Source organism: Tribolium madens, unplaced genomic scaffold (assembly GCF_015345945.1).
Source record: "Tribolium madens isolate multiple individuals breed KSU strain unplaced genomic scaffold, Tmad_KSU_1.1 Scaffold_11;HRSCAF=98;Tcas5.2_LG3b, whole genome shotgun sequence".
NCBI classification, from domain to species: Eukaryota; Metazoa; Arthropoda; class Insecta; order Coleoptera; family Tenebrionidae; genus Tribolium; species Tribolium madens.
In genome coordinates, this window is record NW_025400975.1 from 9,171,112 (window position 1) to 9,186,670 (window position 15,559).

At 29.4% G+C, this 15,559-nt stretch overlaps 3 protein-coding genes across 3 annotated transcripts; all 3 read right to left on the bottom strand.

The window, feature by feature from the left end:
* Positions 1-1,682: 1,682 nt before the first annotated feature.
* LOC123005925 (pyruvate dehydrogenase [acetyl-transferring]-phosphatase 1, mitochondrial) lies at positions 1,683-15,194 on the bottom strand. Its single transcript, XM_044400008.1, has 5 exons — positions 14,833-15,194; positions 8,582-8,720; positions 5,592-5,839; positions 5,332-5,545; positions 1,683-2,544 (listed from the first exon to the last, which is right to left on the bottom strand). The coding sequence occupies exons 1-5, from the start codon at positions 15,025-15,027 to the stop codon at positions 1,850-1,852; spliced, it is 1,491 nt and encodes a 496-aa protein (XP_044255943.1). The 5' UTR covers positions 15,028-15,194; the 3' UTR covers positions 1,683-1,849.
* LOC123005938 lies at positions 8,761-9,553 on the bottom strand. Its single transcript, XM_044400034.1, has 2 exons — positions 9,456-9,553; positions 8,761-9,408 (listed from the first exon to the last, which is right to left on the bottom strand). Exons 1-2 carry the CDS (start codon positions 9,489-9,491, stop codon positions 8,782-8,784), a joined length of 663 nt encoding a protein of 220 aa, XP_044255969.1. The 5' UTR covers positions 9,492-9,553; the 3' UTR covers positions 8,761-8,781.
* On the bottom strand, positions 13,546-14,744 carry LOC123005929. Its single transcript, XM_044400023.1, has 2 exons — positions 14,609-14,744; positions 13,546-14,561 (listed from the first exon to the last, which is right to left on the bottom strand). The coding sequence occupies exons 1-2, from the start codon at positions 14,651-14,653 to the stop codon at positions 13,599-13,601; spliced, it is 1,008 nt and encodes a 335-aa protein (XP_044255958.1). The 5' UTR covers positions 14,654-14,744; the 3' UTR covers positions 13,546-13,598.
* Positions 15,195-15,559: the final 365 nt, after the last annotated feature.

A 15,559-nucleotide genomic window follows, 5' to 3' on the forward strand; every position in this document is an offset into this window, starting at 1 on the left:
CTAATTTAATGATTTGGTGAAAATTTTTGAAAAAAATTTATAATTTCTGATGATTTTTTTAGAAACGTGACTGTAGTTCCAGCAGAAATAATTTTTATAAATCGTTTATTCGCACAAGTGTTAATAAAATTATCTTTTTTAATTTGATTTTTTAATTATTGATTCAGTAAATTTAGTCAAAAATGATGACACTAGTTTTTTTTTGTATTTTTGCAAGTTTTTTTTGGCCCACGCAAAAACTCAAATACTAATTTTTTTCAAAAACAAGTTGAAAAATCGAGAGATAGTGGCTAAAAGTACATTATTTGCATTCAAATTTTTGCTAAAAGTGACTGAAAAATTACGAACTTAGATTCAAATTTTAACGTGTCTCACTCATTTATTTTATTTATTTTGCAGGATATTGTTAATAAATCAAGAAAAAAAACATGTTTAAACACAACAAAATTATATCTAAATTGACGTTATTTCGTTTCTTTTATTCGATTTAGCTCTTTTTGAGTGAAATTTTGTCAAAAAAATAAGACAAAAAATACAAAATATGGTCGAAAATGGTGTTAATTGCAAGATTTTGCTAAAATAAACCAAAAAAAAAACATTAAATTACGTCAATATTTAGCCTTTATCAAGTGTTTTAGCATGTTTTTCTAGTAAAAACGTAAATATCGGGTAAATGATTTAGTGTCAAAAAAATTTAATTTGTCAACCTTGACTTTCAAATTCAAACGTCAAACTTTTATAAGCAATTGTCATTCATTTGCGACGGACGACTGCTGATTTAGGCGTCACCTGAAACATATTCTGATATAACAAATTTAGGAGAATTACCACTAATTCAGTGTTGCCAATAGATTTTTTGTCACCTGGTATTTCGCAAAAATTAATTAAAATCTCTCCAAAAAATTATAGAATTAGACTAAATAAAATAGCGTTACCCATTTTGATCAGATTTGCGAGATTTATGTAAAAAACGTGAATCTCAAAATTTTGAAATATGTAGAATTTGAAAAATAATACATTTCATCTAAAACACAATTAATTTAATAAATATAACTCACTCACAAAAATCACAAAAATGTGTAAATAATTGTTATTTTTTACCTCAAATGTGTCAAATTTAAAATTTTAGTTTGGCAACGCGTTGACTTTCAAATCCAAACGTCAACAAATTTAGAAGGAATTTTTGTCACAAACAGTAATAGTTACCCGGTATTTCGCAAAATTTAATTAAAAACTAGCCAAAAAAGTATAGAATTAAACTAAATAAAACAGCGTTATCTCTTTTTGCATTTTTTTACCATTTAAGCCCATTTTTAAACAGATTTTCGATATTTACGTAACAAAACGTAAATTTTCGGCAATAATAAAAAAATCTAACTCATATAATCTCGTAATCTGGTGAAAATCATAGTGCAAACAGGTGTAAATATTGAAACTTTTCATCTCAGATGTGGTGAATTTAATTGTTTTAAGGTGGCAACATTGCCCCTATTCATAATGACTTCAAACTTTCATGATTTTTACAATTGATAATTTCAATTTCCATTATTGTGTCTCAAAAATACTAAAACTAAAACACCAACTTTTATTTTGAACCGACAGGGACTCAAAATTTGTATAGAAATTTCCGTTTTAATTACAAATATTCTCGGGGCGGTGCAACGTATCACTTTGCTAACTCGTTAAATTGCCCATAACTTTATTGTCATTAATGTCTATAACGATATTATTAAAAATAAATAGAACATCACGAATCAGAAAGGTACCAGTCATTGAATCGATCTAAACTACACAAGGCATACAAAAATTGACTATATTCTAGCAGGTATAAATGAAAATGGCCGCACAACTATGGCGGACAGTGCCTCAAATACTCCGAATCAAAGTAAACAACAGTAATAGTGATATCATCCCTAAAAACCCTAACTACATCATCGGGCAAACTCAACATTTCCGACAACTCCCCATGATCAATCCCATACTCCGTCCCACCTAAAGCATTCCGTATAAGATGAGTCGCAGCATTCGAATCCTTCGGTTTAGTCTTCAAACCTTCTTTTCTCTGCAACAACAACTCATTGATTTCACTCAACGTCATATTTTTCCGTGGTAATTTCAAAGAACTCAAAGTCGGTTTGCCTTTCATGTGTTCTCCAACAAGACGAACGACTTCAAGGGGCGACACAATATCCCAAAGCCCGTCTGAGGCAATGACTAGAAACTTATCACGTGGGGTTAAACGGTGGTGTGTCACTTCAGGGGTGGCGATGAGATAGGGTGGTGTGTGATAATTTGGAGGGATTGCAGTTTCACCGAAATGTTTCACCACGACTTCATACATGATTTCTTTACTCCATTTGTAACAAAAATCACCGATTGCACGAAATGGGGCGAGCTGACTTAATAATCGACCCACTCTTATCACTGTGTTGCTTTCGTTGTAAGGGTGCGCTTTGATAATACGCTCCACTTCGGATTTGTTGTAATAGTTGTGCTCTTGGGTCAGCTTTTTGGCTATCCATGAGTTTGTCTCAGATAGAGTACCTGAAAAAAATATGTTTTATTTATTTCAAAAATAAATAAATAAATTTCAATTAATTATTTGAACGCGTCCTTGTATCACGTGACTATATCTCTATCCTTGTTAGCAACGACTATTCCTAACTTTACTGTCTTTGTCTAATACACAATGGTGGTTAAAGTTACGAGAAACAGTGGCGTAACCTTAAACAAATTTGACATTTTAATTTTAAAAGTATTTACAGAAGCATTCTTAATTGCAATCAAATTTTAATTCGTGATTAATTTGATAAAAGACACTTTACTAAATAAAAATCCGATAGGATTTGACCACACTTATTCTTTCTCTAATACACAATGGTGGTTCAAGTTACGAGAAACACTGGCGTAACCTTAAACACGTCTTTGTCTTAAACAAATTTGACATTTTAATTTTAAAAAAGTATTTTGCAAATCAAAACATTTTTTTATTACTAAACAATTATTTCGCAAAATTTTGTTTTTGTTTCTTTTGTTTTTTTGCCGAAATTTTGAGGTTTTTTTGCATTATTATTTTGTTCAAAAATCTTTTGGTTTATACGAGTTTTGGTGAAAATTTTTGTAAATCAAAAGAAACTAAGGTTTTTTTTAACTTAATTTTGTCATTTTCGATTTTGTTTTTGTAAAATTTTGAAATTTCTCCTAACCTGACCTGGAAATAAATTTCAATTAATTATTTGAACATCACGTGACTATATCTCTATCCTTGTTAGCAACGACAATTCCTAAGTCTACTGTCTTTCTCTAATACACATGGTGGTTCAAGTTACGAGAAATAGTGGCGTAACCTTAAACACGTCTTTGTCTTAAACAAATTTGACATTTTAATTTTAAAAAAGTATTTTGCAAATGAGGTTTTTTGTAAATGAAAAAATTTTGTTATTACTAAACAATTTCGCAAAATTTCGTTTTTTTGCCGAAATTTTGTGGTTTTTTTGCATTATTATTTTGTTCAAAAATCTTTTGGTTTATACGAGTTTTGGTAAAAATTTTTGTAAATCAAGAGAAACTAAGGTTTTTTTAACTTAATTTTGTCATTTTCGATTTTGTTTTTGTAAAATTTTGAAATTTCTCGTAACCTGACCTGAAAATAAATTTCAATTATTTGAACATCACGTGACTGTATCTCTATCCTTGTTAGTAACGACTATTCCTAAGTTTACTGTCTTTCTCTAATACACAATGGTGGTTCAAGTTACGAGAAACAGTGGTGTAACCTTAGACACAAATTTGACATTTTCATTTTAGGAAAAAATATTTACAGCAGCATTCTTAATTGCAATCAAATTTTAATTCGTGATTAATTTTTTTAAAAGACACTTTACTAAATAAAAATTAAACTTTTAATCAAATCCGATAGGATTTGACCACATTTATTCTTTCTCTAATACACAATGGTGGTTCAAGTTACGAGAAACACTGGCGTAACCTTAAACACGTTTTTGTTTTAAATTTTTGAAAAAGTATTTACAGAAGCATTCTTATAATTCGAGATTAATTTGATGTTTAAAAAAATTAAGTGACAACTTAATTCGGATTTGTTTAGTCTAGACGCGCTATCAAGTAGCCAATCAGATGCTAGCATTTTGACGTCATATCTGACGAATCGGAGGGTTATTTAATCATAAAGTACAGTGAGATCAAAAAGTCTGTTTATCAAGCAAGCGTAGAAATTTAAAACGTATGTCTGGAGAATATAAAATGTCACAATGACAAACGAGAAACGTCAAAATAATTTTTATGTAAATTATAACAGGAAACTGTGGTGAACGATTTTTATGAATAAACACCAACAAAATCTCATTTTAGGATATTTTGAAACGTTTCATAGAATAATTCAATTTAATTAGCTCAGTGTTTTATTTTTTTTAATAATTTTTTGACATCTAGATAACATACGAACTGCGTCCTCAACTAGGACGCCTACTTGATAGAAAGACTTTTTGATCGCACTGTATAATGTGGAATTGTGTAATATTCGAATTACTTTGTGATGTGGAAATGGTTATTGTGGCGTTTTTTGAGGAAATTATTACAATAACGAGTCACTTGTCCGGATAAATTATTACTTATTATTTGAAATGGGGGCTGTACACGGTGCGTGTGTTATGTGTTTTCGAGTGCTTAATAAACATTTAGTAGTGCGCGATTTTTCAAATTTCGAGTGATTAGTGAGTGCCAATGGGGAAAATGGAGAAGACAATCGTGCCACAAGGGTCCGGATTAAAGGGTAAGTCAACAATAACTTTTAATTTTTTAGAAAATTACGATTTAATATTTTCAACTAATTTAATGACACATTGAACTGATTTCGCGTTTCTTTATTTTCAGTAGGTTCGTGTAAGAAGCAGAGGCGAATTGACGAAAATGCCAAAAAGGTGAGTGCATTTTAATTTGTTATTTTTTTGTTTATTGCAAAGTGAAGTGAGTAAATTAGTGATTTTTGAGAGCAAGTATTATTAAAAAATAATTGTGCTTTAGATTAAATGTATCTATTATTTCTCAAATTCTATTTCAAAATTTGTGGAAGACGAGTTCAAATTTACTTTAATAATAATTTTAGTAAAAAAAGATGCAATTTATGTTTGCCACCCTCTAACTTAAAAACTGGGGTACACATATTTATTCGAGAAAATAAATTTTAGAGTAGATTGAGGTTAGGATTTTTCGAATTTCGCATGGCTGCCACCTTAAAATGACTACTTCGATGCGCATTAAACGATTATTATATTTTCATATTTTTTTTCAATGTTGCCAACTGAAATTATTTACCCAAAACAGCGCAGCAGTCCCCCACATTGGCGATATGCAAATGCGCCCCATCGATATGCGCCACACAAGCCACAGCTCCTGACATCGCCACCGAAAGTGTTTTCATATTTACTTTTCCATTTTTTGGTAAAGCTTCTTTTGATAGATCTTCATCTAGTCTTAAAAAAGCTTTTTCGAGTGCTTTACTCATTTCAAATCCTTGCTTATGTCCTACCTAAAACTAAAAATAAGAAAAACATCTACAATACAACTGAATAAACCTCTGCTAATTCTTTGAGAAATTCCATAAAACTCTTATTGTACAACTCTCTAACATCATCAACTAATTGAACTTTATCGTTGTACGACTCGATTAATCTCATGGGATTTGATGAAGATAAAGAAGCTACGTATTCAGTTAAGTGATCGTGAGGTACTAAACAAGCTGTAATGTAGTGGTAAAGTCTTTTTGCTATTACTTGGGCACAAGCACCGCCACCATGACCATCAAAGACACCCACTAAGAGACCTACAACAATAAAATTATAATATACTAGTCTAAAAAATTAAAGGAACAAAAAATTTTCCTAAATTGAAAGGCTGGAAATATCTAGATTAAAAAAAAACATTTTGAAGTGTTAAGTTTCTAGTTTTGAGATCTTTTGGCAAATATTTTTTCTGTGCTACGGTTATCACGCAATTCTAAGTAATAGCGCAAGAAAAAAAACATTTTTTTTATGTTTTTGTTTTTGGTCCACGGACGTGGGGATTTTTTTTTTAGTTAAGTCAATTTATAGGCTGGATAGCATGTTTGTTTACCTTTAATATGCTTATATATAATATAATAATATATAATAATTATATATTATATAATAAATGTCTTATAAGACCCTTTTATGATTTTTTGGAAAATATTTTTTTTGCGTTTAAATTAAAGAAAAAATTGCACATATTGTTTCTGAACATTATCTAATCTTCATCAAAATGGAAAAAACAAATTTTTTCGACTTGTTTAAAATTTTGCATTAGTTATTTGCTAAAAATAAAAAAAAATTAAACAAAAGTTTTTTTGATTTTTTTTTGAAAGTTTGTAAAAACATTAAAGAAACAATACTACGTAATTTTTGCAAAAAATTCAAAAAAAATTTTTTTGAATTTTTTCTCGATTTTTTTTTAAATTTAACTAATGCAAAATTGTAAAAAAAGCTAAAAGAATGTTTTTCTCATCTTGGCGAAGATCAGGCGATGTTCAGAAATAATATTCCTTTAATTCTTTTGCAAAACTTTGATCAATCGGTCCGAAAAAACGGTTTGATGGATCAATTTAAAAATTTACAGGGATATGGGGGATACTTTAAGCTGTAAAGTATTAGTGAATACGCGGTGGATTTACTAAAACAACGCAAAAACTTACTTTTTTCTCTTTTCTTTAAATCAATGTTAAAGATGAAAAAAAAATATTTTCCAAAAAATCATAAAAGGATAATAAAATAACACTATTTAGATCCAGTTTTGCGATTTTCTGTTTTCTTTCGCCAAAAAAGTGTTTTTGAAAATCATCCAAAACCCAGAAAAGTAGACGTAAATGACATATTTTGTGACAATTTTTTTTTTTAAATTATTTTTGACAAATTTTTTGAATTTAATGAATTTAATCGCTGTTTCTCGATTAAAAGTCTTGTGTTTTTGATCAAATTTAGCGCATTTTTGGCTAAATCTTTTGATTTTCTGCAGTATTTTGGACAAATATTTTCCATTTTGTTAGTTTTTCGGTAAAAAGACTCGAAAACTGGAAAAAAACGGCCGAAAATAAAGCATTTTAGGCCTTATTTTTTCAATTTTCTGAATTTTTTGACCAAATCGTTCAAATTTTGTTAACTTCTATCAAAATCTAGAGAAAAGTTGACAATGTATTTCTCTGCAATATTTTAATTTTTTTTTTGATTTTACTGTACTTCTTGTTAAAGCACTAAAAGAAGCAAAAATAACACTTTTTATAGAAACAATTTTGCGATTTTCTGTTTTCTTTCGAAAAAAAAGTTTTTTTGGAAGTCATCCAAAACCCAGAGAAGTAGACGTAAATAATATATTTTGTGACTACTTTTTTCATTTTTTTGCATTATTTTTGAATGTAATTAGATTTTCGGTAAAAAACGCTCACAATTTTTAGTCATTTTCTGTTTGAACGAAATCACTGTTTCTCAATTTTAAAAAATGCCCAACATCTCGAGGAATCGACAAAAATCTTGATCAAATTTTGCGATTTTTTGCCTATTTTGAATAAATCTTTTGATTTTCTGCACTATTTTGGACAAATATTTTACATTTTGTTAGTTTTTCTGTGAAAAAGGCTCTAAAACTGGAAAAAAATGGCCGAAAATAAGGCATTTTAGGCCTGATTTTTTCAATTTTTTGCATTTTTTGACCAAATCGTTGTTAACTTCCATCAAAATCTAGAGAAACAATTGACAATTTTGTGTTTTTCTGCAATATTTTAGCCAATTTTTTTGCTTTTACTGTACTTCTTGTTAAAGCACTTTAATTGAATCAAAACAAGTAAAAAAATTAAGTTTTTTAGATCCAGGTTTGGGATTTTCAGTCTTTTTTCGCCAAAATTATCTAAAATGAAAGTAACAAGCGAAAAAACACCACTTTTTTGCGATTTTCTGTTTTCTTTCGCCGAAATCATTCAAATGTAAATTAATAATTACTTATAATAAGATTTTTTGTGAAAACCATGACCAAATTTTCTTATTATTTTTGCCAAATTTTTTGATAGTTTTTCTGCAATATTTTAGCCACTTTTTATTGATTTTACTGTACTTCTTGTTAAAGCACTTCAATTGGATCAAAATAAGTGCAAAAAATAGATCCAGGTTTGGGTTTTTTGCATTATTTTTGACAAATTGTGTGGATTTAATGAGATCTTCGGTGATCTTCATTTAAAGTCAGATATCTCAGCGAAAAATTGACGTAAAGAGAATATGAAAAAAACATATTAAAGGTAAACAAACATGCTATCCGACCTATGCATTATCTTAACCAAAAAAAAATTCTCCACGTCCGTAGACCAAAAACAAAAACATAAAAATTATTTTTTTCTCTCGTGATATTACTTAAATTTGCGTTATAACCGTAGCACAAAAAAATATTTGCCAAAAGATCTCAAAACTAGAAACTAAAAGCTTCAAAATGGTTTTTCAAAAATCTAAACCATTTTTCGATGAGTTACAGCCTTTCAAAAATCACCAAAAAATTATTGTGTTATTACCGCTAGTAATTAAACAAGAAGCTTCGGCTCTGGTATCTTCAATCGGGTTATTTGAAGCTAATTGGTTTGAATCGTACGATTTGACAGATCCATTTGAAAATTCATGAGTGTATTCATTGGCACGTAGAATATTATCCACCTGAAAAAATTAATGTTCACTAAATTCAAAAAAAAAACACTTCAAGTTTCAAATTTATTAATTACAACGCAGTACAATTATTACACGGAAGTAACAAATCAAGAATTGTGTTTAATATAACCCTCACTGGTGTTAAGACTAAAAATCCGATTGTGGGATAAATACTTTCTAGCACTGTTTTTAGTATAGTTTTTACAAGGGCATTAATGGGGCTTGTAATAAAAGACAAGAGTCCTCTAATTGTGTCAAATACTACGTTCAATGGTTCAACTTCTGTACTATTTTCCAATGAACGCTTTTTCCTATCGAAATTGACTAAATTTTTAACCGGTATTGCATTTTCCTCAGCCCAAATTTCCAAATCGTCATTTTTAAGCCCTTGATCAATGGCCTCCCTTAAAACAGATGCTAATGCAGGACTTTTGGACCATTTCGAAGTTAGTCCTTCAGTCGATTTCGCGAGTAATTTTTTTAAAACTTGGGTCTTGATTTTAACTAAATCACCGTCTTTGTGTAGGAGATTTTCCTTCAATTCTGAATTGATTCCATCGATTATGGCTTGATCGTTGCCTTTGGCTTCGACAAGTTTGGTTAAAATTTGACTTTGGGATGTGTCATGAACTGACAATAATTCATTTATAATTTTGCTCTTGATTTCGGTATCGAGTGATAAGCCGTTTTGGGTGATCTAGAATTTGGGTCAGTTTTGAGTTGAAAATGAAAATTAATACTTACGACTAATAAACAAAAAATTATAATCGAGAGACCCATTTTGATAGTAACTATATTAAAATTACATGGACTGTTTCTTATATCTTGAGGATTTAGCCATAAAAGGCTTTATTTATTTACAAGTGAAGATCTGGGCAAATATTTTTTCGCCGAAAAAATACAACAATGGAATCACAAAGGCTTTTAGTGTGTAGTAAAAGTTTCTTTGAAATGATTACGTCTGTTTTTAGATAATAATAATAAATTTTTGGACACTAATGAGAAAATTTCGTTTATCCAAAATTAAAGCAAATATAATAAACGGAAAAATACTATGCGTTTGTTTATACCTAAAAACACTACTTTCGTCAATTTCTTAAGTAATTAATGTTAATTATTATTACTTAGAAATAAAAAAGGCTTCCTCAATCAACGTTATGTATTTTTACAATTTTTGATGGAATGAATCTTTTCAGCTCAAACACAAATTCTAAAATCTTCAAATTCTTATGAAATAATTTGTGTATTTGTGTGTAAAATAGCACTCCATTTTCTGAAAGAAAATCAAGGGGTTTTTTGTAAATGAAAAAAAAAAAGGTTAATTATGTACTAAACAATTATTTCGTTTTTTTTCTGTTGTTTTTTGTCGAAATTTTGAGGTTTTTTTAACTTAATTTTGTCATTTTCGATTTTGTTTTTGTAAAATTTTGAAATTTCTCGTAACCTGACCTCAGAATCTCTCAAATTTAAACTGTTTTTGTGAAGCTAAAGAAACAAGAGAAAATAACATGTTTTTGGTTTAATTTTAAGATTTTTTGCATTATGTTAACCAAAACCTTTAATTTTAATGAGTTTTTCAAAGAAAATCGGTCTAAGTTTATAGAAGCAAGCGATAATAACGCCTATTGAATTTAGTGTGTTTTTATCGGCAAAAATAAGGCATTTTGTGCTTGATTTTTTCAATTTTCTGCATTATTTTGACCAAATTTTTCAAATTTTGTTACTTGAAGTTGAAAATTATGAACTTGTTTGCAATATTTTGGCCAAATCTTTTGCATTACATGTTGAAAAGTAAGAAAAGAGAAGTAGATGTAAATGGTATATTTTGTGACTATTTTTTTAATTTTTTGAATTATTTTTGACAAATTTTTTAAATTTAATGAGATTTTCGGTGGAAATCACTCTAAATTTAGAGAAACAAATGAAAATGACGCATAGTGGACCTGATTTCTAGTCATTTTCTGTGTTGTTTTAGCGAAATCGCTGTTTCTCGATTTTTAAAAATCTTATGTTTTTGATCAAATTTAACGCTTTTTTGGCTAAATATTTTGATTTTCTGCACTATTTTAGACAAATGTTTTACATTTTGTTAGTTTTTCGGTAAAATGACTCGAAAACTGGAAAAAACGGCCGAAAATAAAGCATTTTAGGCCTTATTTTTTCAATTTTCTGCATTTTTTTTAACCAAATCGTTCAAATTTTGTTAACTTCTATCAAAATCTAGAAAAACAGTTGACAATGTTGTGTTTTTCTACAATATTTTAGAATTTTTTTTTGATTTTACTGTACTTCTTGTTAAAGAACTTTAAATGAATCAAAACAAGCAAAAAATAACACTTTTTAGATACAATTTTGCGATTTTCTGTTTTCTTTCGCCAAAAAAGTTTTTTTTTAAAGTCATCCAAAACCCAGAAAAGTAGACAATATATTTTGTGACTACTTTTTTATTTTTTTGCATTGTTTTTGACAAATTTTGTGAATTCAATGAGATCTTCGGTGAAAAACGCTCTAAATTTAGCGAAACAGATGAAAATGACGCATAATGGACCTAATTTTTAGTCATATTCTGTCTTTTTTAACCAAATCTCTGTTTCTCAATTTAAAAAAATGCCTAACATCGCAAAAATCTTATGTTTTGATCAAATTATGCAATTTTTTCTTTTGATTTTCTGCACTATTTTCGACAAATATTTTTCCATTTTGTTAGTTTTTCGGTAAAAAAGGCTCGAAAACTGGAAAAAACAGCCGAAAATAAGGTATTTTAGGACTGATTTTTTTCAATTTTCTGCATTTTTTGACCAAATCGTTCAACTTCTATCAAAATCTAGGGAAACACTTGACAATTTTGTGTTTTTCTGCAATATTTTAGCCATTTTCTCTTGTTAAAACACTTTAAATGAATCAAAACAAGTGAAAAAATAAAGTCTTTTAGATCCAGGTTTAGGATTTTCAGTCTGTTTTCGCCAAAATTAACCAAAATGAAAGTAACAAGCGAAAAAACACCACTTTTTTGCGATTTTATGTTTTCTTTCGCCGAAATCATTTAAATATAAATTAATAATTACTTATAATAAGATTTTTTGTGAAAACATAATTATTTTCTGCATTATTTTTGCCAAATTTTTTGATAGTTTCCCCGTAAAAAGTTTTTCATAGATACGACATTAAATGCATTCGGAGTGACTTGCAACAGAATTACGTACAACTTGAACGTAAAAAATGACCTTAGATATCGCTTTGATTAAATGTTTTGTTTACACAGTGCAAATTCAATGAAAAGTATCAATAAAACAATTTCACAAATTTGTGCACAAAAATAATCAACAATTATAAGACAAAGGAAACAATTGTTAAATCAAATTTTTTATTTCATCTCAGTTTTTAACAAAACTTAAACCGGATTTGCTGGTATAAGATAAGATTTTGTTTTTGTAAAATTTTGAAATTTTTCGTAATCTGACCTGAAAATCTAAACATAAAATTTAAACTGTTTTTGGGCGAAAAACGTTGTGAAGCTAAAAAACAAAAGAAAATAACGCATTTTTGGTCTTATTTTACGATATTTTGCATTATTTTGACCAAAACCTTTAATTTTAATGTTGTTTTTTTTTTTAAGAAAATCGTTGTAAGTCTTAGAAGCAAGCGATAATAAAGCTTATTGAATTTAGTGTGTTTTTCTCGGCAATTTTGACATTTTGGGCTTGATTTTTTCAATTTTCTGCATTATTTTGACCAAATTATTCAAATTTTGTTAGTTGAAGTTGAAAATTATGAACTTGTTTGCAATATTTTGGCCTAATCTTTTGCATTACATGTTGAAAAATACTTTTAATAGGGCAAAACAAGCCAAAAATAACACTTTTTAGATCCAGTTTTGCGATTTTCTGTTTTCTTTCGCCAAAAAAGTGTTTTTAAAAAATCATCCAAAACCCAGAGAAATTGACGTAAATGATATAGGTATTTTGTGACAATTTTTTTTATTTAAAATTATTTTTTGCATTATCTTTGACAAATTTTGTGAATTTAATGAGATTTTCGGTGAAAAACGCTCTAAATTTAGCGAAACAGATGAAAATGATGCATAGTGGACCTAATTTTTAGTCATATTCTGTCTTGTTTTAACCAAATCTCTGTTTCTCAATTTAAAAACATGCCCAACATTGCAAAAATATTGTGTTTTGATCAAATTTTGCGATTTTTTCTTTTGATTTTCTGCACTATTTTGGACAAATATTTTTCCATTTTGTTAGTTTTTCGGTAAAAAAGGCTCGAAAACTGGAAAAAAACAGCCGAAAATAAGGCATTTTAGGCCTGATTTTTTCAATTTTCTGCATTTTTTAACCAAATCGTTCAAATTTTGTTAACTTCTCTTAAAATCTAGAGAAACAGATGACAATGTTGTGTTTTTATGCAATATTTTAGCCAAATTTTTTGATTTTACTGTACTTCTTGTTAAAGCACTTTGATTGGATCAAAACAAGCGAAAAAATAACGATTTTTAGATCCAGGTTTGGGATTTTCTGTCTTTTTTCGCCAAAATTATGCAAAATGAAACTAACAAGCGAAAAAATAACACTTTTTAGCTACAATTTCGCCATTTTGTTTTCTTTCGCCGAAATCAAAATTTAAATTGATAATTATCACTTGTAATAATTTTTTTTGTGAAAACCGTCCAAAACCTAGAGAAACAGAGGAACATGACCAAATTTTCTTATTTTCTGCATTATTTTTGACAAATTTTTTGAATTTATTGATAGTTTTTCCGTAAAAAAGTTTTTCATACTCGTAGATTCGTGCACAAACTGTATGCTTAAAAAATAATCAAAGGAAACAATTATGCAATCAAATTTTTTATTTCATCTCATTTACAAAAGTTTTTAACAAAACTTAAACCGGATTTGCTGGTATAAGAAGATCAATAAGCGCAATAACCACATTTCTTATCCGCGTTATAAGCAAACTTCCAATAATAGGAGTAAGCGAATTTAAAACAGAATCAACAAGAGTTTTAGTCAATTCATTTACTGGAGTAAGAATCGAAGCCAACAATTCAAGTATTGGCCTCATGATGACATCCAAACCACCTTCTTCATCAGTGACTGCAAGTGGTTCCCCCACTTCGCGCCTCCTTCGAGACACTACTTCCGTTCCATTAACCGGTGGAATAATAATAATTTGATCCAAATTTTTTTGGACAACAGTTATAATTTCTAAAGCCCGTTTCACAAGCGTATTGACAACATACGTCAAAACAGCATTCAAATCATCAGCTGGGGGCGTCGCCACATACAAACCCTGTAAAGTGGCCTTAACTTCTTCAAGGAGTCCATTAACAAGACTCACAATTTGGCCACGAAGTGTATTACCCAAAATATCGGTTATTATCGCCCCCAAATCAAAATCACGTGCTTGAACATCACGTTTACTGCGACTTGTCCTTTCTAACAATTCTTGGATTTTGCCCAATGGGACGGCAATGGGCTCATCTGATGGGACAGTTGCGTACAACTCATCGAAACGTTTTTCAAGGATTTTGACCAAGAATGGGTTTTTGGAGAATTTCTCCCGGATTGTTGCTTTAATTCCGTCTGTTATCAAGTTTCGTAATTCTTCTTGTTTGACTCGGATTAAATCACCGTCAACTGTGAGAAGATCGGTTTTAATTTCCTCGTTAATACCATTAACAGCCTCCTCAATGTTTCCATCAGCTGAGAGGAGTCTCTCAAGGATTTGGTTCGGTGAAGTCCCTCGACTTTGCAAAACTGCAGTCAAAATATTTGGGTTGTTTAGTAGTGAATTGCCGGCTGAGGGACGATCTACATGTCTAGCAGCAATACCAGAAAAAAAAACCTAGAGAAAGTCTCAAAAAAAGTTGATTAAACGATAAATTTACTTACTGTGAAGGTGGCAAAAAGCACAAGGGTGTGATTTTTCAAACCCATCTTGCTATTTTGTGAATAATAAAACACTTTGCGTTTGTTTTATATGTTTTAATGCAAATAAAGGGATTTAAGTAATTTCTCGAAATTTTATAACAGATTTGCGTACTTACCTGACAAAATTCATATTCATTAATTAAATATTTGCAATGGTTTTAAACTAATAAAAAGATTACAATTACCTCTTGTGGTGTTAGTTTGGCTAATGTTGTTCTGCTCTCCCTGGAAGAGTGGAATCTTTTGCAGTCGTAGAGTCTTACTCGAGGCTCTACGTAATTTCTAAACCTCAAAGAACTAGTCGAATAGTTGAATTTCTTCGAAATTGTCACAGTTTTTCCCGTTTTGAACAATTGTTGAGTACGACAAGCCACAACCATTTTGGCGTCTCGGTGGGGTTTCTGGATCACTCAAGTTACGACTTCACACTCCAAATTAACATTTTTCTTTAAATATTTCTATTTTTGTATTTTAACGTGCGACATTTTCCACTGAGGTTGAAGGTTATGTTATGACATTTGGAGGTTAGTTACTTTTTTTGACAGACCATGAAAGTACTAAAGGCACGTTTACACAAACACCAATTAGAAACAAACTTTATTTATTTATTAATAATAGATAAAGACAAGTCGCGTCAACATATAGATAAGTGTGTAAAGACCAGTTCCGGTTTTTATAGGGGGTATTCCAGAGTTAAAAATGTTTCAGATGTGCATCAAGTAGGTTGTAGAAATCTAAATCATCTCATTTAAAGACCGATTCACACAAAAAGTGTCATTAATGTCATTTAGAACAAATTTAATCACATTAATAATTATGTTTTAAATTTTAATTATTTTGTGCTACATGGGGTACACATTTATTTGAAAAAATAATTTGTAAGGTTAGAATTGTTTGAATTTTGCATGGTTG